Raw genomic sequence first — 20,884 nt, 5'->3', positions numbered from 1 at the left:
AGGAGCTATTTAGCCTCTTAAGTTCTGAGCTAAGATCTTATTGGGTAAACTTTTGTACTTTAGGGTTCTCCTCCTTTTCTGATGAAAAAAATGTTCACAGAAAGTCTTGTGTTCCTTCTATCCTACTTCAGGCTTTCTGTACCCATGAAAAGTTACTTCAAAGGATGCTTGAATAATGTACAGTGTGGAATTGGATTCTACTGGGAAAGGGAACATTGTCCCCAGTTGGCCTTGGATTCCTAAGTAAGTCCACAGTTGTCTGCTTCTCCATTAAACCCTTCTGTACCCTACATCCCTCTCCTCTCTCTCTCTCTCTCCCCCCCTCCCTGGGAGGCTTTTCAAGCTACAGTGGCTGCAAGATAAAGCCAGGAAACTTTTCAGTCTTAGGATATATATCTATTTTGGTGTCAACGTTTTATCTTCAATATAAAACTGAGTTGAATCTTGTAAGGGCAACATTTTTCTCTCTTACCCTCTCAAAATCCAGAGATTTGGATGTTAATTGACGTGAGAGCAGATCTTTGCTAGTTTCCAGTTTGACACACAATTCTCTAACAGCAGTAACATCAATACTTATTGAAGACTTTTCTTCTTTTTCACGTCTTAGAAACTCCTCCAGCTTGGCCATATTTTTTGCCATTGAAGAGATTTGTGATTCGTAAGCTTGATGTGCAATGATATGCTGCATGAAAGACAAAAGCAACTCTTTTTTACAAGCACAGATGGGATGCTCCTATTACGTTTTCCTATTTGCTCACTTATTGGGAAACAAAATAACACATCCACTTGAAATATTTTTCTGTTCCAAAATACATTTACAACCATTTGCAAGACGTAACAAGCACTGGGCAAGAGCAAGCATAAATCTGAAATTAGTTTTCCCCTTGAGAGCATACAGATGATTAATACCACCTGCTCCTTGTACAAATTTCCAATTAATGTCACCGTATTTGATTAAAAAAGCAAATTAAAATAGTCTAGGAAGCAAAATACAGCTAAAAAATTATAATTACCTCTTGAATTTCTTTTTCCAGTAATTCTACTCTTTCTCTAAGGTGTCTTCGTTCAGTATCAACTGAGAGAAGCTCTAATCGTACAGAGCTGCTTTGTCCCTCAGCTTGATGGGCCTTCACTTCCCAATCTTCAGCTTGGCTATGAAGCATCTGGAACTTCTCCAATAATTCCTTATTTTCTCTTTCCTAGTATTAAGAGAAAATGTATCTATTGAGAATAAATCACTGTAACAAATGTTGCAATTAGCTACTTTTGGCCTCTCTTCTGTTTAGAAATTAAATCAGCAACTTGTTCCACTATAACAGAAGAAACCTGAATATGTGTTATCTTCTGTATGAGATAATCACTTCAACATAAAATAATTATATTGTTACAGTTAAGACTTTAAAAGATTTGAAGCAGATGTTACATTAATTGATCATTACACACAGGAATGTTAATCCATGTATTTATTTACAGTATTTATAGATTCTTTTTATCCCACCTTTATTATTTTTATAAATAACTCAAGGTGGTGAACATACCTAGTATTCCTTCCTCCTCCTCTTTTCCCCACAACAGCAACCCTGTGAGGTGAGTTGGGCTGAGAGAGAGTGACTGGCCCAAAGTCACCCAGCTGGCTTTCATGTCGAAGGTGGGACTAGAACTCAGACTCCTGGTTTCTAGCCTGGTGCCTTAACCACTAAACCAAACTGAATCTAGTGAGTTCAGATACACACACACACATACGGTCAGTCGGTCAGTCAGTAGGTAGATATATATATGCATGCATGCATACTAATTTTAAAACAGCTAAGTGGAGTAAAATAAAGATTTTTGGATGTAACCTAGATGTGTATATGTACACTATTCATATACTGAAATTTTTAAATTCAATACACACACACACACCTATATATGCCTAGATACATCTATCTGTATGCATGCCTCAATGAATCAACCACAGGTGAGCCTTTGTGACAAAGCCCAACTTGTTTGAAATCTGATGGTACTTTGCTCAAATCTCTCTAAATAATACCCTCATAACTGTCATATATATTTTGAAAAACACTGGGTACAAAGTGGAACCATGTGGCAGAAGGCTTAAATGCCACAGGGCTAAGCAGGATTATTCCCTTAATGCTAGTCTATTCTCTCAAAGTAGAGATTGAAGAATTTTTCTTTGTGCACTAACTTGGTTACTTTACGTCAGACTTACTTATGAAATTGAAATAAGATATACTTTATTTTTGATTTGAGAGCTAGAAACTGATAGGCCATGAACTCTAGTCCTGCCTTGGACATGAAGCCAGCTGGGTGACTGTGCCAGTCACTCTCTCTCAGCCATAGGGAGAAGGCAGTGGCAAACCACTTCCAAAAATGTTGCCAAGAAAACTGCAGGGACTTTTCCATGTAGTGGCCAGGAGTCAATAATGACTTGAGGGCTCCAAAACAAAATTAATAGTAATAATAATAATAATAATCATATTTTCATAATATTTCTCACCTTTGAGGCTATTAAGCTTTCAACTCTGGAGACTTCAGTGATATAATTATGAACTCTAACTTTCATTTCTTCTTTTTCACGTAAAGCTACTTCCAATTCATTTGAGATTACCTGTTTATATTACATACTGTTAGACATATTCACAAAGTAAATAAACCAAATTCTGATTTCAAGCAGGACATTTAGATCTGATCTCTATTCCATCTGAAAACTGAGGCAGCTTCTAAGAGAGCTTCTCTTGGGGAGAAGAAAGTCTACCTATTAGTTCCCCATATTCAGATTAAAAAAACAAAAAACATCAGCATTCCGTCTTGTGACTCTCAACCTACAGTCAAGTAATTTCCCTTATTATCTTATGGAAGATTTGGGACAATCCCTATTTTAGCATTGGTACTTGGCACTGGCAATACTTAGATAGGCATTAGCACCTGGCACTTCAAAATTTACTTGATTTCAAGTGATTTAATTCCTCAATGTTTGTAGTACTCAAGACTAATCTAACTGGACCAGTTAACACAGCAGTAAAAACATGTAAGTTGGATATAAGTAGCCCATTAGAGGAACTTTTTCTGGAAAAATTGTGAAAATATATGCAGCCATAGGGATTTATATTTATCACCAAATACAAGGAAGAATAATAACTATGAGTCTCTGATGTTTTAATTATGATAGGAAAAAAGACTGCCATTCAGAATAATAGTTGAAACTATTGGAAAAAAATATCTGGAAAGGAGAATTTCCTGTCAGTTACCCAGTGTGGCTATCACTGCAATCTAACCAAGAAATACATTTTCAAGTTGGAATGCTAGAAAAAGAGTGATGAGGGGAGAGACTAGGAAGGAACAAGACTTCACCAGGGCCACTTGATATGAACTGTATACTGGTCTCTATTTTTCTATTTTACCATGAAAGAACTAAGAATTTGATTATCACTAGGCATATAGTCCATGACTGCTAGTATGAAGAATCTTTAAAACTAAAAAAAAAAATAAAAAAATCTAATTTTCAAGATTGCCATGAAGCATTAGGAAGAATTCCTCTTAAAAAACTATGGACTATTATTGGAAACACATACAATTCCCAATTGGTGTAATTTCTTTGGTTAATACTCAAACAAGACAATATTGTTTCCAAACAATAATACATTTTTTTAATACTTGGCCACTCAAGATCTAGCAAAATAAGTAACCTATATAGGAACTACAAGCTAGTAAATTTAGAAAACCTACAAGCAAAAGACTTTCATTAGGGAGATAACTTAGTATATTAATGCTTAGTTATAGCAGAGAGCATGATATTGGAATCTGTAACTACAACAAACAGGATTAAGAACCAGGTAAAATTCTTACAAAAACCATTCACTCTCCAAAATATGAAATACAGGTAGTCCTAGTTGAATGACCACTTGTTCAGCGACCATTCAAAGTTAGGACAGTGCTGAACGAGGGGGACTTAGGACAAGTCCTTGTAGTTGTGGCCACTGCAGTGTCCCTGCGGTTACATGATCGTGATTAGGGCTCTTGGCAACCGGCTTGCAATTACATTGCACTGTTCTGCAGTCACATGATTGACATTTGTGACCTTCACTGCCAGCTTCTGATAAGTGAAGTCAGTGGGGAAGCCGGCAGGAGGTGGCCAATGGTGATCATATGACCACAGGATGCTGCGACTGCAGAGGATTCACCTAATGAAAGCAACTGGGACTGTTGGCAACTGCTGTCATAAGTCGGTGTGGTCATGCAACATCATGCTTTATGACAGCATCGCTTAGTGATGGAGTTGCAGGTCCCAATTACCATTGTTAAGCAAGGACTACCTGTATTTTATTCTACTTAAAACAAATGTTGATATTGTTTTGGTTACAGTGATGTTTCAGAAAAGCTACATCACATCCACTGTAAATTTAATTACTGATACAAAATAAATCATGGTGTGCACTCTATGAATTATTTTATACCTGGTTTTCTCTAGCCATTGTGGCTAGATCATCCTGCAATCTTCTATTTTCCTTCAGAGCCATTTCTTTCACTCTGCCAGTTTCTCCAAGCTCCGAATGTACTGCATCAAACTGGCGATGGAGACTGGCAAGTTCACGGTCTTTTCCACTTAAGGCATCCTTTAATTGGCTAGCAAATGGGGGATTTGGAAAACCTTAGACATAATTTATCTTTTTGCATTATGGTATATACACAATGGCCATAATTTAGGAAGTTCTAGCAGTTAACTAAAACTTACTTTTGTACTGAATTGTGCCAACCACATTTTGTATATTACCAACAAGTACAGAGCTGTTTTTATAACTGAACATGTATCCGTCATGCTTTTTTAGAACAAATGAGTCACCAAGCATTTGTGAAATTATACCTGAAGTTCTTGCACAATGGCACAAATGGCAGCATTGGTGGAAGACAGATACGTTGCTAAGTCTTAATTTGTACTAATCTAGATGTAGAACAAGCTACATCTTGTTCTACAAACTAGATAGTCAAGAAAAGCATGGGGTACTTCCCTATTAGAAGTAGTCATTGTTGCCTCAACTATCCTACCCCTAAGACCCTGAAGCTCCTTCTGGAACCCTAAGAGTAGCAATGTATCAACGGATCCTGGTAGCCAACCAGTAGTAAAAGGGGCAAGCAAAAAGATTATTTTTTCTTTTGGGATCTTTTGCCATGGCCAAGAGGAAAAAGACATTCTCAAGTATGCCTCCCATGTCTTGCATCCTTTTTAAAACTTTTAATCTTCATTTGAAAAATATCCTTCCTGCTATATACATTCTTTCAGTAAACTATTTTTCCTATTATTTAAAATTTTATTAGGAAACAACCAGCAAATCAGATGTTAAAATATCACAGATCCTGAGGATACAAAGTGAGATGAATTGTTGCAGAAAACAGCTTAGTAGGAAAAGATAGTTTTAGCTGACTAGGCTTTTAGTTAAAACTAGCAAATGAATTTGGTGTAGTTTACTACAGCTTGCTAGGATCAAATGTGCATTTAATAAATATGTATTTTTTGATAAAGGGAAAGGAGTCTAAAGACCTTTTTAAAAGATTTACTTTTCCTCCAAGACTGCTTTTTATTCACATTTTTGTAGCCAGATGATAAATGGACAGAACAATGAAAGACATTAGGAGTAAAGGAAGATACACAATTTAGACATTGACAAATCATTTAATCCAAGTCAAGAATAACAAACTAGTCCAAGTTTTTACCTCAAACTTTGTTTAGTTAACTTAATTTGTAAATAACTTGGTCTGCATAAATAAGCCAGAGTTAGAGTAAACAATGGTTTACCATTATGTGATAAAGCAATTACTGACCACACTGTATATAAAAATAAGTCTAGAATAAAGAGAGTGCTAGAGCACGTTGCTCTTTGTTCTTCATAGAAACAGTTAATGGGGGGAAAAAGAGAGAGAGCTTAACACGAAGAGGTCAAGATTACGCTTTATTGCATTCAAATGAGCCATAATTTATAGGTGAGCAACAAATCCTGTTTATCACTGGCTTACACTCCTACCTTGTCTGGACAAAATAGATCATAATTTCAGTTTGGGATGTCACAGTGAACAATCTCTACCTATGTCATTTCTTTTCCTATTTGTACAAAGGGACAGCAATTGATATGAGACTGCCCCTCAAGGCCAGAGTTCTACCTTTCTATTCTCATTGGTTGGTAGGTAGTATCAAATATTATTAATATAAAAACTCATGTCCCAAGCTATGAATAATGCCACTTTTGAGTCTATACATTGAAGTGTTTAATTTTAACTAAAATTTGCAGGAATACAATTAGATACTAAAAAAAAGAAGTTAATAGCAGTTTAGCAGAATTAGAAAACAAGTTCAGAGAAGCTAGAAAGCAGCTTTACAGTGCAATGTTGTATCTCCAGTGAGACTAAACTGAATGGTTATCAAAGTGGTTTGAATAAAGGAAGCATAATTATTTTACAAGGTAACCAGTCATTTTAAAAAAGCTATAGTACACAAAAGAATTTTAAAGTATTTTACTCGTCCATCATCTTATGTTAAGTGAGCATTCATTTAATAACTGCCCTGTTATATAATTGCAATCATCTAAAATAAAATTAGCTAACTATAAAATTACAGTTTTTTCTGTCTTCCATTTTACCTCATGAAGAATGCAGTGGCTTAATTAGATTTATAATCTCATTAAAACTACCCTTGATCATTTTAAAATGAGTTTCAGAATAACCAAAAGTTATAAATTTATTACTTACTCTAAAGACACCTCCAATTGAGTAAGTGTTTTTTGTAAGTTGAGGATAGTCTTTTCCTGTTGAAAGAGATGGGAGTTATGCATGTTGTGTATTTTCTTTTCCTGTAATTTGAAATCTACCATAGCATTAATGAAACTATGTCGTTTGACAAACTATCCTTTCTCTGTCCTAACCAAATAGTTCTTTCAAAGTTCCTGCAACAAGCACATATTAATATACACATACCAGGACAACCTTAATATACATTTCATTTATAGTTCTCTGCCAACCACTCATAAGCAACCTTTAGAACTTCGTGATTTTAAGCAGCAAAGTTATTATGTTTAACACTCCTAAACATTTATTACATATAACATTGTTCTTATTGTCTTTTGGATAATTTTTTCTTGTTTTATTTTTAATTTTCACTAATTTTGTAGAAGATTGAAGAAGCCAAGTTATGTCTTCAAACCTTCTGAGTGTATAGAAGCATGTAGCATATAGAATATGTGAAGCGTGTATAGAGTGTAGAAGCGTGTCAGTATGAGTGTATAGAAGCATGTTAATCATAACAACGACAATTAAAATGATCCAAACAAGATGAGTAATAATGTCCAAAGTAAAGTATAAAAATATTCAAGGAGCAATTAGTGGCTAGGAGGAAAAAAATGGGAGAGGTAGAGAAAGGGAGGCTATCAGAATGCTTCTTTATAGTATTTTTTAAAATCTTGTTTTTCTTTTTTAATTTTTTTAAAAAATCCTCTAAGTATGTGTACGTATCTTTTTCGTTTGCTTTATTTTTTGCTTGCACGTTCTACTTAATCAATAAAAAGAGATGTATTTTTTTTAAAAATACCAAGAATTTCAATAGATTTCTACATTGTGTCCTTTTCAACAAGAAAAGAGCCAGTTTGGTCTAGTGGTTAAGGCTCCAGGCTAGAACCCAGGAGACTGTGAGCTCTAGTCCCGCCTTAGGCATGGACACCGGCTGGTTGACTATGGGCCAGTCCCTCTCTCTCAGCCCACAACATCAGGATTGGGCAATAAGCCAGTCAGTTAATTCCTGTCGCAACAAATGAATCAACATTTAGTTGATCCCAAAAAGCGGACTTTGCACCTGCAAGAAAAGCACTAAGAAGAAAAAAAGAAAACCCTTTTCAGCAAGAAATATTTTAGAAATGACTTCATTGCATATATGCTGTTGGGGATACAGTGAAATCAATGATTTTGACTTCTGGAAAGAAAATGGACTTACAGTCAAAAGACTCTTCAGCACTGGAAAGACAAACACATGGCTCCAACTATTCAGTGGATTACAGAACTGATTAACATACAGCGGTGCTTAAAAGTCTGTGGACCCTTTCGGAGGTCCTCAGAAATCTTTTTCAAGCCATGACACTCTTCCACATACCTACTGTATGTTGTGAAGACAGTGAATACCCAGAATTCTGTTCTTAAATAAGACAGGACCTTCCACACACACCTGATTGTCATTCCATTGATTAAAGCACCTGGCTCTAATTTCCCCTTCAAATGAACTGATAATCCTACACATTCACATACTTTTGTCACATATAAATACGTAGCTTTGGATCATTTTTCTCAATAAATAAATGAACAAGTATAATGTTTTTGACTCATTTGTGTGAACCTAGATATTTTAGGCCTTTGAAATAAAATGGAAAAACCTGGCTGGGGAACACCCTTCTCTAGGCATCCTCTTTTAGTAACTTCTTGTCAAATACCATTTGTTATATGATGCCTCTCACTACCGTCAAGCTAGGAAGCAAGGCATAATATGAACTTGGCAAAACTACTATGTATCCACATCAGGGAGAAGATGATTACTCTTGGCTAGCTTATATATTTTGTGTCCATATTTTCCCATGAATTTTCTTGAGGGAAGGAGTATTCTCTATAGCAGAGAACTTCTACACAGAGCTTAAAATAACCCATATGGGATTCTTCTGTGAGTGTGTGTGTATGTGTGTGATAGAGTGAGTGAGTGAGTGAGAAAGAGAGAGAGAGAGAAGGGGCAGGTGGGTGGGGAGGGACACCTTTGCTCCGTGGGAGGAATTGAACAGAAAGATTTCCATCTGCCTTTCCAGCAGTGATGTGACTTACATAAAGGCTGTCCATTTACTGAGAGCTGGGAACAGCCGTCTATCATCCAAGTGGGTAATTGCTGAACTCCGCTTGATCCTCTTATCAATGTTATTGCTACATCTGGTGGTTCCAGCACCAAAGTTAAGTTCAGGTGCCACCTATTAACCTGAACCTTATCTCTCCACCAGCCATCATGGTGATAAGGGGTTACAAAGGGAACTTACTTCGTGCATGCTTTTTTTCCTCAGGTGGATACAACTAAGTTCTTAAGGGTCTCACAGAACAACTTGGGGCTACCTTTCTCAGATTGGATGGTTGTCCTATTCCTCTTTTTCTCTGATCCCTCTTAATATTTTTAAAACAAAGTTGTTAAAAAGAAAGAAATTAACAGAATGGATAAGGGCTGTAGGAAAAAAAAGAGAAAAAGGACTATAATTCTTTTTGAGTTAAGCAGAAATGAAATTGGAAGCAAATTACTCCCTTATGTGGAAGGGCACCTAAAGCCTAATTTGCAAATGCTTATCTTTTGCGAGGAATATGCTTGTCCACTGCAGTAAAACTTCCACATTTGAAGGGAATCATACATGAGCAACAGTTGTTTTCTGTACAAGCCATGAACCTGCTATAGAAACAGCCCCCTGAATTATTCTGCCATTCCAGTTATCCACCATTTTACCTTAAATATCCTAAATTCTTCTTTGGTTACATGTCTAGCAAATAACATTCTGCCCATGATACAGTAAGAATTAAGATAGAATGGTTCTGATAATCCATTTCATATCTTGTATAAATACCTTGTTAGCTAAATTGTCTTCTAGATATGCAATTTTTTCAGTTTTTTCATCTATACTTTCCTGAAGGCTGTCTTTTTCCTTATCCAAGGCATTAACAGTACTTCGGAGCACACTGACAGTCTCATCTTGTGATGAGCTCTTATCATTGAGTGTACCTGAAAACAGCAAAACAAAAACAAAACAACAAAAACCTTAGTTGGCTCGTTGGCTTTGACCATGTAAAACTCTAAACCCTGTAAGCACACCAGTACTGGTGTATCTGTTCTGTTGTGGATTATAAGATTACTGTTGGCAAATTCTCTTATTGCTCTACTACTCTCAACAAATTATTGGGGGAAGAATAGTCAGTCATCCCAATTTAACATAAAAATCTGCTAGCAAAACATTTGCCATTTGCTAGTTTCACACCAGCTATGGAAAGCTAAAATCCTGCTGGAGTGTGGAAATATCTGAGAGAATGGCCTCTCTTCATGATTTCACAATCTAATATGTAAAAACAGGAGGCACATGAAGGAGGAAGAAAAAGGTAACTTATTCTGACTTGGAAACCCAATCCTTTCACTCTCCTCACTTAATTCTATGTCCAGGTAACATGACATGCTAGATAAAGTAACAATATTATGGTAGTTCACATTGATTGGGTTTCCCAGAGTAGCTTGAACCACAAAATACATAAGTTGATTTTAACTTAGCCTAGCTTGTTGTGCAAATCCAACCAAGCTGTGTTCAGGTTGTTAAGAAAAATCCTACAAAGAAAATAATTTGCTTCTTCTAATACATCCTTGCCTCACCCTCTGACATATCCCTCTTCCCAAATAAAATGTAATTTAGTTCAGAAAACTACAATATGGAAACAAACATTTTTGATGAAGAATCCCTCTCACATATTTTTGTGAGCAGCTCTTGCTAATACAAAAAAAAATTCAACAAAACTGGAGAACAGTGCAGTGGACTGTATAATATTTGGAGGTAATTGAATCAAACTTTGGATCTCCTTTTAGATTATAACACTTCAACATCCAACTTGTATTATGAGATTCACAATATTTTGCAAAACTCTTATGACTGAATTTATCAATAACAACAGTGCTGTTGTTTGATTCACTGTTTCCAGCTGGAAAATACTTGTCTTTTTTCTGTACTATATAGATAAATTATTTTTGGTTAGAATTCCTGATACCTTATTCTTATTAAAGTTATAACAAGTAACATAGATACTATTACAATTTCAGAACATGCTTCGATAAAATTTGTTGATTTGATAAAAAATGTGAACACTTTCTTTAAGTGATTTTATTAATCAGTCAGGACAGAAAAGGGCAGGGATTTTTTTTTTTTTTGTATTAACAAGGGCTGTTACAACACTGTCTTTGGTATGGAGAAACATTAGAAACTTTGAGTATTCACATATATGTCTTATAAAAAGAAGCAATAAATGCCTTAAGTTAAATTCTTAGAGGAGAATTATTAACTTTAATGCATCCCCTGACTGATATATAACCTAGATCTCTACTAAGCATAAACTTAACAAGTTTTATGCTTCCAAAATAGAATTTGTATTACATTGCACTAAGCAACAATATTGTCCTAACTACCAGGAAACACACTGAGACAATGAACTGGTCTCTAATATTTATTACTAGTACTTAACAAGAATCCTAACAAACTGAAGAAGCGTGGGAAAAACCCAGACATATAACCCCCAAGGGTTAAGGCGGTCCCGATCTGTGTCTCTTTGAATGGCTGAACAGTTCCTCAGTGCTACGCATGCGCTTGACAGTCTGGGTGGGAGCCCCCTGCTCGCCATCCTTACTCATGACAAATATAGTTATTGGCATTCAAACAATTAAGCAATATAATATTGTATCATCTATTTAGAGGACAAATGGGAAAGTGTGTAAAATTCCAGATAAATTAATCAATTATTTTGTATGCAGTTATTTTAAGCTGGGCAAGAATCTCAGCAGATGTGTTCTAACTATCTGTCAAGCTATTACTTGACAGATTTAGATACTAAGAATTTAACACCTATTTTGGCCCACAGATTATGGACATACTTTCAACCATTATGTACCAAGCTCAGGCTGGATTTATGCTTCTAAGAACATCAGGTTTAATTGATGTTATTGTTTTAATTCAAAAGGCCAAGTAGTTTTAATGGGGGGTGTGGGCACTGAGAAAACCTTAGATACCTTTTCCTGCATGCTTTTGAGGTAGGTTTTGACTTTTTTGGGGTTTTTTCTAAGTTCTGTTTGTTTTTGTTAAATTTATAAAGCCCTCAGCTCTATGATGACTCTGGGCAGTGCAAAATAAGAACACCAAGAATATATAGATTATACAAATAGGAAATCCCAAAATCTAGAAAAGCCACAGACAAAAAAAGGTGTTGTATTTCAGATAAATATAGCTTGTCATCTACATTGCATGTAATTATTAATGGCATGCTCTCTCTTTAATATACTTTGAGGTACAGAAACAAATATCTTGTTACTTACTTTCTCCTTAATGAAGTTTTAGAATTTATAATGCATATAATTAGAATTTCTGAAAATGCTAATGGAATTATAGCAGAAGGCAGAGCATAAGAATGTATTCAATGCAGATTAAATTTTATAGACAAATGGTAAATTTCTATTCCTAATCTCATTTCATTAATACATGAGTTTGGTATTCTGTCCAGTTACTCTATAAATTGGAGCAAATTGGATATGATGTCCTTGGGTCAAAGCAATAATTTTGACAAGTATGAGAAATTGAATTTTAGGTTGTATTCTAGCTTTTTGTTTGGCTTGATTTAAGAACTCCAAGAACTCTTAACCCAGCCCCTTATTCAGAGATAAATGAAAGACTACAAGTGCCTATAATTCCTTTGAGTGTCTGGGATGTCAGCATATGAATTTTTTTTTCTTCTGACAAAGGGGCAAAAAAGACTTTCAAGGAATATCTTCACATTTTTGTAGTTCTGTTTATGCTAAGGCTTTTTAATTCTGAATCACTTTTCATTAACACTGTGGCATACATACTTTTTCTATTAACTAATTTGAAATAATAAAATAAAGTTTAAAAAATATGTGAAAGGAAGAGAGGCTGACAACTAAAATAAATTCAGCCTGAAAGCTAAAGTGTTCAGCCTCAAGTTTGGACTCGAAATGTATTATTTGTCTTATTTATATCCTGTTCACTCCTGGTAAAACCTGTATGTGGCAGGAGGACAAGCAAATGGTCCCAACTTTTTGTGCAGAGTTGAACCAGGTTATTTAAACGTTTTTTTCTTAAGTAATACATTCTCAGTCACCTATTTTGTTCTCTAAGATTACAATTTCCTCTTGAGCTGAATGAAGTTCATTTTCTTTAAGAGATAGTTGATGCTGTATCTCATCTAGGGATTTCTGAATCTGTTCATTTAGTAGTCTGTAAAATCAAGACAGTTATGTTAAATGCAATATTTTAAAAATGCAAAGGCACAGGATATGAATCCATTTTTTCCTGCATCTTCAGTGGGTATTATAATTTATAAAGAAATAGTAGACTAGAGTGACCACAAGGGCAATCAGTAGCTATACATTTTAGGTTAATTCCGTATGACTGGATGACTTCCAAGAATTAAAAATCGTGTTTTCCTTATGAAGGCCCAAAATAGTCCTTTTAATTTTCACGATAAAAGAGGATATCACCAACCATAATTACATACTGAAACTGAATGGCATTCCCTTTAAGAGACACCCCCCCTTTCCAATGAAATAAGAATTTTGTGGAATCCTTGGTGTTCCCTGAGCTTGGTTGTTGGCTTGCTGACGTTTCATTACCCAAATAGGTAACATCATCAGTGCTAGTGAGTGTGGGGTTTGCTCCCTGTTTATATAAAGGGATTCATCAAGACTTACAGCAGAGTCCATAATGCAGCATCTAGGAACTATGGCACTCCCACACATACAACCAAAAATATAGATCCGGTATATAGACATCACCTTCATAATAAAAAAGGAACAACTAGAGAAAACATATGAAACTATTAACAAAATTGTCAAAGGAATAAAATTCACAAGGGAAGAAGAAAACAACCCACACTACCCTTCTTGCATATCCTCATAGCAGAGGAAACAGCGGCAAATTAGAAATGCAAGTCTATCAAAAAACAACCCACACTAACCAAGTGTCATGCGCTGCCTGCCTCTGAATAATACTCAGACACTGGTTCGTGGATCAGGCTCTGATTTATTCACAGCGCAGTTACAGCGTCGGAAGAAAAAAGCTGAGAGTGACAGGAGCGCGCCGGTGCAGGGTTTAAATACCCCGCGCCGGTCAGCGCCCCCTCACTCGCGGTCACGTCACCCCCCTTTGTCCAATACGTTGCCCTGCCGGTGGGTGAGGGGTTCCGGGATCGCCCATCATCAGGTTTTCTATTCCTCTGTTGATTGCTGTCAGCTGGGCGATCTCCGTTGTATTGGCGCTGATGGCTTGGGTGTGCTCCGTGATCCGTTTAGTTATTGTTTGTTGGCCGTTAGTCGTTGTGGGTTGATGGCTACTTATCTTGAGCCCCTTCACCTATTTCCTTGCTATTGTCATGTGTGCCATTGCGCTGATGACTTCAGCTCAACGGCACTCATGACATACTGCCCCCTTTCCGAATAGTGCTCCCCCCCGGTTTTCTGGGTTTTTTTTTGTTTTTTTTTTCCGGTGGAGCTGTCAAACGGCACTTTTTTTTTTTTTTGAAATTCCCGCCGGAGTAGTTGTCGCCCCTCCCTTTGCTCCTCCCTCTACCACGTGCCTTCCCAGGGTGTGTCCATGGTGCGCATGCTCGGGTCCTGTCCTGGCGTGCGCATGCTCCAGCCACACCCTGTTTGTTTGGCTCAGTTCGGCGAGGAGAGAGGCGTGGCTGGTCGGGTGCTTATCAGCTCCAGGTAGGGCCCTTCTTTTTTTTTTCCATTTAAAGTGCGTCGCCTTTGTTGTATCTCCTGGGCGTTGCCCCCAGGTTGCCCTGTTGACTTGCTTGCCACTCCCCCGTGGCCGGGGGGGCGGGGGGAGGGTGCTGGCGAACGCTTGTCACCACCTCGTGGGCCCGGGGCGGGGGGAGTGAGTCCCGGGGGGGGGAGGTCCACCCAAGTCGCGGGCTTGGGGGGGCCCTTTCCCTTGGGGCACGGGAGGCGGGGGGGCCTGCGGGGGGGGGTTTGGCTTGCTGACCTTGGTTGTGGTTTGTCGGGGTATGCCCGGTGAAATGCTCTGGTCAGGTCAGGCGCGTTAACGTTGTGCGCCGCCACCCATTCCGGGTGGGGGAAGTGTTTCCACCTGACCAGATAGTGTAGAGTTCCTCGTTGCTTGCGGGAGTCGAGAATGTCCCTTATCTCGAAGTGGTGTTGCCCGTCGATCATCACCGGTGCGGGCTGTGGCGTGCTTGGGTGCCATCGGGAGGTGGTTGCCGGTTTCAGGAGGCTGGTGTGGAACACTGGGTGGAGTCTCCGTAGGTTGTGTGGCAGGTCCAAGCGTATTGCTACCGGGTTCACTATTTGCGTGACTCGGAATGGCCCGATGTACTTAGGCCCCAGTTTTTTCGAGGGTTGGGTTGACTTTAGGAACTTGGTGGATAGGTAGGCCATATCCCCCGCTTGGAACGTCGGTTGTTGGCGCCGGTGCTTGTCGGCCTGCTCTTTGTAGGCTGCCTGTGCATTACTGGCCATGCTTCCGCGATCTTCCGTCCCCAGTTGCTAGCGTCCACCTGGGGTTCCGGGGGTTGAGGTAGCTCCGGTATGGGGACGAAGTCGCGCCCCGAGACTACTTCAAACGGAGTTTTCCCCGTGCTCATGTGGACGGCGTTGTTGTATGCGACTTCGGCGAACGGGAGCAGTTCAGCCCAGTCGTCTTGGTGGTAGTTAGTATATGATCGTATGAATTGCTCTAAGGTGGCATTAAGAACCTCTGTGGCTCCGTCCGTCTGGGGGTGCCAAGCCGTAGATAGGGCCTGTTGGGTCCCCGTCAGCTTTAGGAAGGCCCGCCAGAATTTGGAGGTGAACTGTGTGCCCCTGTCGGTCACCACACGTGCGGGACATCCGTGTAGCCTGTACACGTGGATGAGGAAGAGTTTGGCTAGCTGTTGTGAGGATGGGACCGACGTGCAGGGGATGAAGTGGGCCTGCTTTGAGAAGTAGTCCTTCACCACCCAAATGGCCGTTTTCTTCTGGCTGGGTGGGAGGTCCACTATAAAATCCATAGAGATTTCCTCCCATGGGCGGGAGGGTTCTGCCACCCGTTGTAATAGCCCCGCGGGTTTGCCTGGTGCCCGTTTGGCCCTAGCGCACGTTGGGCAGGACGCTACGTAGGCTTTTACGTCTCGCCTGAGCGCGGGCCACCAGAATTGACGCCGTGTTAGGTGTAGGGTCTTGAGGAACCCAAAGTGTCCCGCTTGTTTGGCGTCGTGTGACCTATGCAAGATCGCCTGGCGTTGCGAGTCCGGGACGTAGATTCTGCCTTCCCCCCATGCCAGGTCCTGTGCCATCGTTACCTTGTCGGGGTTTGCCAGGAACCAGGGGTCGGTTTTGAGGGCGGCGGCGAGGTCCGTGCGCATTCCCCCTGGTAGTTGCGGTTGGCTTCTTCCGGTCGCCAGTTGTCCCGCCGTCGGCTGCGCCGTAGAGTCGAGCTGCCTCCGCGCGCCGCTTCGGGTGGTCACGGCCATCCCCAGTTGCGAGGCGGATAGGACCGTCCCAATGGTGTCTGGGGCGGGCTCTTCGTCTTGGGGCAGTCGGGAGAGGGCGTCGGCCAGGAAGTTCTTTTTGCCCGGCATGAACTTCAGCTGGAAATTAAAGCGGCTGAAGAATTGGGCCCATCGGACCTGTTTTGGGCTAAGGCGTCTAGGCGTTCGTAGGGCCTCGAGGTTCCGGTGGTCAGTCCAGACCTCGAATGGTTGGGTGGCTCCCTCGAGTAGGTGTCGCCATGTCTCTAGCGCTGATTTCACCGCGAAGGCTTCTTTCTCCCAGACGTGCCATCGCCTTTCTGTCTCGGAGAACTTCCTTGACAGGTAGGCGCATGGTTTCAGGAGTCCCGTGGGGTCTTTCTGTAGCAGGATGGCTCCCAGGGAGAAGTCTGAGGCGTCGGCTTGGACCACGAACGGCCGTTCTGGGTCCGGGTGCGCGAGGATTGGCTCCGTAGTGAACAGCGCTTTCAGCTTGTTGAATGCGGTCTGGCACGCGGGAGTCCAATTCAGCACTGTGCCTGGGTTCTTGGCGCGTCGGGTGTCCCCCACCCCTTTGGTTTTGAGGAGGTCCGTTAGGGGGAGGGCTATCTCTGCGAACCCCCGGGCGAATGACCTGTAAAAATTCGCGAATCCGAGGAAGCTCTGTAGTTGGCGTCTGTTGCGGGGGCGCTCCCAGTTTAGCACCGCTTCGACTTTTGCGGGGTCCATTTCGATGCCGTCCCCGGAGATTCAGTACCCCAGGTAGTCTAGGCGCTCTTTGTGAAACTCGCACTTTGTAGGCTTGGCATAGAGCTGCGCCCTTCTGAGCTTGTCAAGGACTTGCCTGACTAGGGTCACATGTTCCTCGTGCGTTTTTGTGTAAATAAGGACGTCGTCGATGTAGACCAGGACCCCTTTGAACAGATGTTCATGCAGTACCTCATTGATGAGCTGCATGAACACCCCAGGGGCCCCCGCGAGTCCGAAGGGCAGTACTTTGTACTGGAAGGCGCCTAGGGGGCAGTTGAACGCCGTCTTCCATTCGTCCCCCTCCCTGATTCGGATGCGATAGTACGCCTCGCGAAGGTCCAGTTTGGAAAAGACTTTGCCCGTGGACAGGTGGGCGAGCATGTCCTTCACCAGGGGTAAGGGGTATTTGTTGGACAGGGAAGCCGCGTTTAGGCCCCGGTAGTCGGTGCAGAGCCGTAGGGTGCCGTCTTTCTTCTCCCGGAATAAGACGGGGGCTCCGACCGGTGAGCATGCTGGCTCTATGAATCCCGTCTAGGTTTTTATCGATGAACTCCCGGAGGGTTGCCATCTCCTTCGGGGTCATCGAGTAGATCTTTGGTCTAGGTAAGGGGACGTCGGGCAGTAGGTCGATCCGGCAATCCGTCTTGCGGTGGGGGGGTAGTTGGTCAGCTTCTGCCTCTCCGAAGACCTCGGAGAAGTCGGCGTATTGTTCCGGTAGGTCTGCTGTGGTAGCGGCGTTGTCTTGTGTGGTCGCCTCCGCTCGTCCTACAGTGGGGTTGGTTCTGCCCGCTGGAACTGGTGCTCGATACTCGCCGTCGCCGAATGTGAAGGTGCGGGTCCCCCAGTTGATCCGCGGGTTGTTTGTCGCGAGCCATGGCATCCCCAGGACTGCAATGGGCCGTCCGATGTGAGTGACAACGAACGATGTGCGTTCGGTGTGAGTGCCCATTTGCAGGGTGACCGGCTCGGTTTGCAGCGTGGCTGGTTTCCCTCCCGCTGTGGAGCCGTCCAGCTGGTGGAATGCCAGCGGCGTGGGGAGGGGGAAGCAGCGGAGGTCGAGTTTGGCGACTAGGTCGGGGTGGATGAGGTTTTTTGAGCACCCCGAGTCCACTAGTGCCGCGGCCGTGGTGGCTCCGTTGCCGGCAGAGAGTTTGATTGCTGCCATTATTACGGGGCTTTCGTCGTTCCGTCGAGGTGGTCCGCGCTGCTGTCCCACCGCCTGCCTCGCCACGCGTTTCAGGGCAGGCGGGGAGCTTTTCCCGCCGGCTGGTCGGGGTCTGCGTTATCCTCTTCCCCCCAGTAAGCGTCCCAGCCTTCCTCTGGTGTCGCTGTGGCCACGGTCATTCGGCGGTGAGGGGGCGGCCCCAGGTTGGGTGGTTTGGGGCTAATTTTCGGGGTGGGTTTGGGCGCACTGGTCGGCGGTCGGTTGGCGAAGCAATCCACCGTCTTGTGCCCTAATTTGCCACACCTCCCGCAGGGCTCCCGGTTGAATTTCTTTTTTGGGTATATGGGGCCGGCCATCCCCACGTGTGGTGCGGGTACCTTTTTTCCGGCATAGTTTGTGTCTTCCGTGGTTGTCATGAGGAAGGTGCGGTGCGCGTGTTCGGCTTTCCCCGCGAGGTGGATCCACCCGTGTAGCGTTTCTGGGTCGTCGCGGTAGAGGGCCCATTGGAGAACGTCGCGGTTGAGCCCCCTTTTGAACATTTCCAGCAGGGTGGTCTCGGACCAGTCGCTGACCTTCCCCGCAAGGGCTTTGAACTCCAGGGCGTAGTCAGGGACCGTGCGTGTGCCCTGTTTAAGTCTTTGGAGTGCGCTTTTCGCCCTTACTTTGGCTAGGGGTTCTTCGAAGTAGTTTTTCATCTCATTGATGAAAGCAGGGAAGGTGGCGAGGGCGGGGGAGCTGGACTCGTACAATTGGACGTACCAGTCCGCCGCCCTGTCTTGGAGTTTGATCGCCACGGCGGCGATCTTGTCGGCCTCGGAGTCGTAGGAGTGTCCGTGCCTCCCCATGAACTCTCTAGCGTTTGTGACGAAAAACGAGAGTTTCGTGGGGGTCCCATCGAAGAAGATGGGGAAGTCCTTTGGGGCCCGGGCGTTTTGCGCGGCCCTGCCTCTCGCTTCCCGGTCTGTGGTGTCGTCCGCCTGTGCCGTCTGCTGACCCTCCGCTGGCCCGTGGGGGTTCGGTGCTTCGCTCGGGGTGTGGGCCTGTGCGGGGACGTCGTTGGGTGGCGCGGGAGGCATAAGCGACTGGAGCATGGTCCGGAGTTCCGTCAGTTGAGCCCGCATGGCCGCGAGTTCAGCTCGTGCCTCCTCGTCCACAGCCCGCGCCGCCGCTGGGGCCGGTTCCGTTGGCGCGTCCTCGGGGGTGGGTTGCCGGCGGGGTTCATCGTCCCTCTGCCACGGGTCCGCTTCCTCCGCCGTCTGCTGGGTGTCTCCGTCGTCCTCCTCCGTGTTGACCGCCGTTGGGCTGTCGCTCCACGCCCGTTGCTGGGGTGCGATGTGGGGCGCGGGGTCCTCCGCTGGTTTCGGAAGTCGTGCTGCTCCCTCCCGCGGTCGGGTTGCCTCCGTCGCCATCTCCCCTTGGGGTTGGAGCTGAGGCTCGGGTGGGGTGGGGTGGGCGTCCATGGCTCCGGGAGTCCGCGGTGCCTCTGGCCTTGGTCGGTCCTCCTCTGTCTCTTGCCGCGTGGCTCGCCCTCCTTGCCCGCGCCGCTCCGGCCTCATCTTGCTGGTCTTCTCGCCGTCTACTCCTCCCGCGGCTCGTTGTCGTCCGGTGGGGCTCGGCGAGGCTGAGTTTATGACTCTCAGCTTTATGTCATGCGCTGCCTGCCTCTGAATAATACTCAGACACTGGTTCGTGGATCAGGCTCTGATTTATTCACAGCGCAGTTACAGCGTCGGAAGAAAAAAGCTGAGAGTGACAGGAGCGCGCCGGTGCAGGGTTTAAATACCCCGCGCCGGTCAGCGCCCCCTCACTCGCGGTCACGTCACCCCCCTTTGTCCAATACGTTGCCCTGCCGGTGGATGAGGGGTTCCGGGATCGCCCATCATCAGGTTTTCTATTCCTCTGTTGATTGCTGTCAGCTGGGCGATCTCCGTTGTATTGGCGCTGATGGCTTGGGTGTGCTCCGTGATCCGTTTAGTTATTGTTTGTTGGCCGTTAGTCATTGTGGGTTGATGGCTACTTATCTTGAGCCCCTTCACCTATTTCCTTGCTATTGTCATGTGTGCCATTGCGCTGATGACTTCAGCTCAACGGCACTCATGACACCAAGTGCTGCATCACCAAAGCAACAACCCAACCTCTCACAAGAGGAACTGTGTAAGAACATTATTCCAATGAGTACAAACACACTGCAGTAATCCAGAACACCAGAAAAAGGAAACAGACCGCCTATACAACTTCTTCCAATAAAATGGATATCCCTGCAACTTTATAAAAAAGTGCCTGACCACTCAACCCACTACAGCACAACCAACACAAGCTATGAAAAGGATAACACTACCATACATCAAAAATATCTCAGAAACAACCAACAGACTATTACAACCACACGGTATTATCGTAGCCCACAAATCAACTAAAGCCGTCCAAAACATCTTAAGTAAACCAAAAGACCCAGTAGTCCAAGAAGAAAAAGCAGGAGTCATCTACAACATACAGTATAAGGACTGTAGCAGCCACTATGTAGGACAGACAGGCAGAAGATTAGCAGAGCGCATCCATGAACACCAACTAGCAGTCAGAAGACATGATGAAAACTCCTCAATCTCACAACACATGGACAGACTCAATCATACTTTCAACTGGGAAACTGAGCATCCTAGACCAAGCCAAATCCAAAAATGCTAG

The 20,884-nt window shown here is 43.2% G+C and overlaps 1 protein-coding gene across 4 annotated transcripts in view; it reads right to left on the bottom strand.

Annotated features, from left to right (window-relative positions):
- The window catches only part of CEP135 (centrosomal protein 135), a 54,514-nt gene that overhangs the window by 5,166 nt on the left and 28,464 nt on the right, over positions 1–20,884 (bottom strand). For all 4 annotated transcript variants that reach the window (XM_063310143.1, XM_063310144.1, XM_063310142.1 and 1 more), the window contains 7 exons: positions 12,916–13,031; positions 9,621–9,775; positions 6,742–6,797; positions 4,458–4,626; positions 2,501–2,611; positions 1,014–1,199; positions 473–682 (listed from right to left, as the gene is read on the bottom strand). In XM_063310143.1, coding sequence (XP_063166213.1) covers positions 473–682; positions 1,014–1,199; positions 2,501–2,611; positions 4,458–4,626; positions 6,742–6,797; positions 9,621–9,775; positions 12,916–13,031 — 1,003 coding nt within the window. The remainder of the gene's footprint in view (positions 1–472; positions 683–1,013; positions 1,200–2,500; positions 2,612–4,457; positions 4,627–6,741; positions 6,798–9,620; positions 9,776–12,915; positions 13,032–20,884) is intronic.

This window comes from Candoia aspera, chromosome 8, assembly GCF_035149785.1.
Source record: "Candoia aspera isolate rCanAsp1 chromosome 8, rCanAsp1.hap2, whole genome shotgun sequence".
Taxonomy (NCBI): Eukaryota; Metazoa; Chordata; class Lepidosauria; order Squamata; family Boidae; genus Candoia; species Candoia aspera.
Note: the sequence above shows the minus strand (reverse complement) of the source record. Positions and strands in the feature narration are given on the sequence as shown.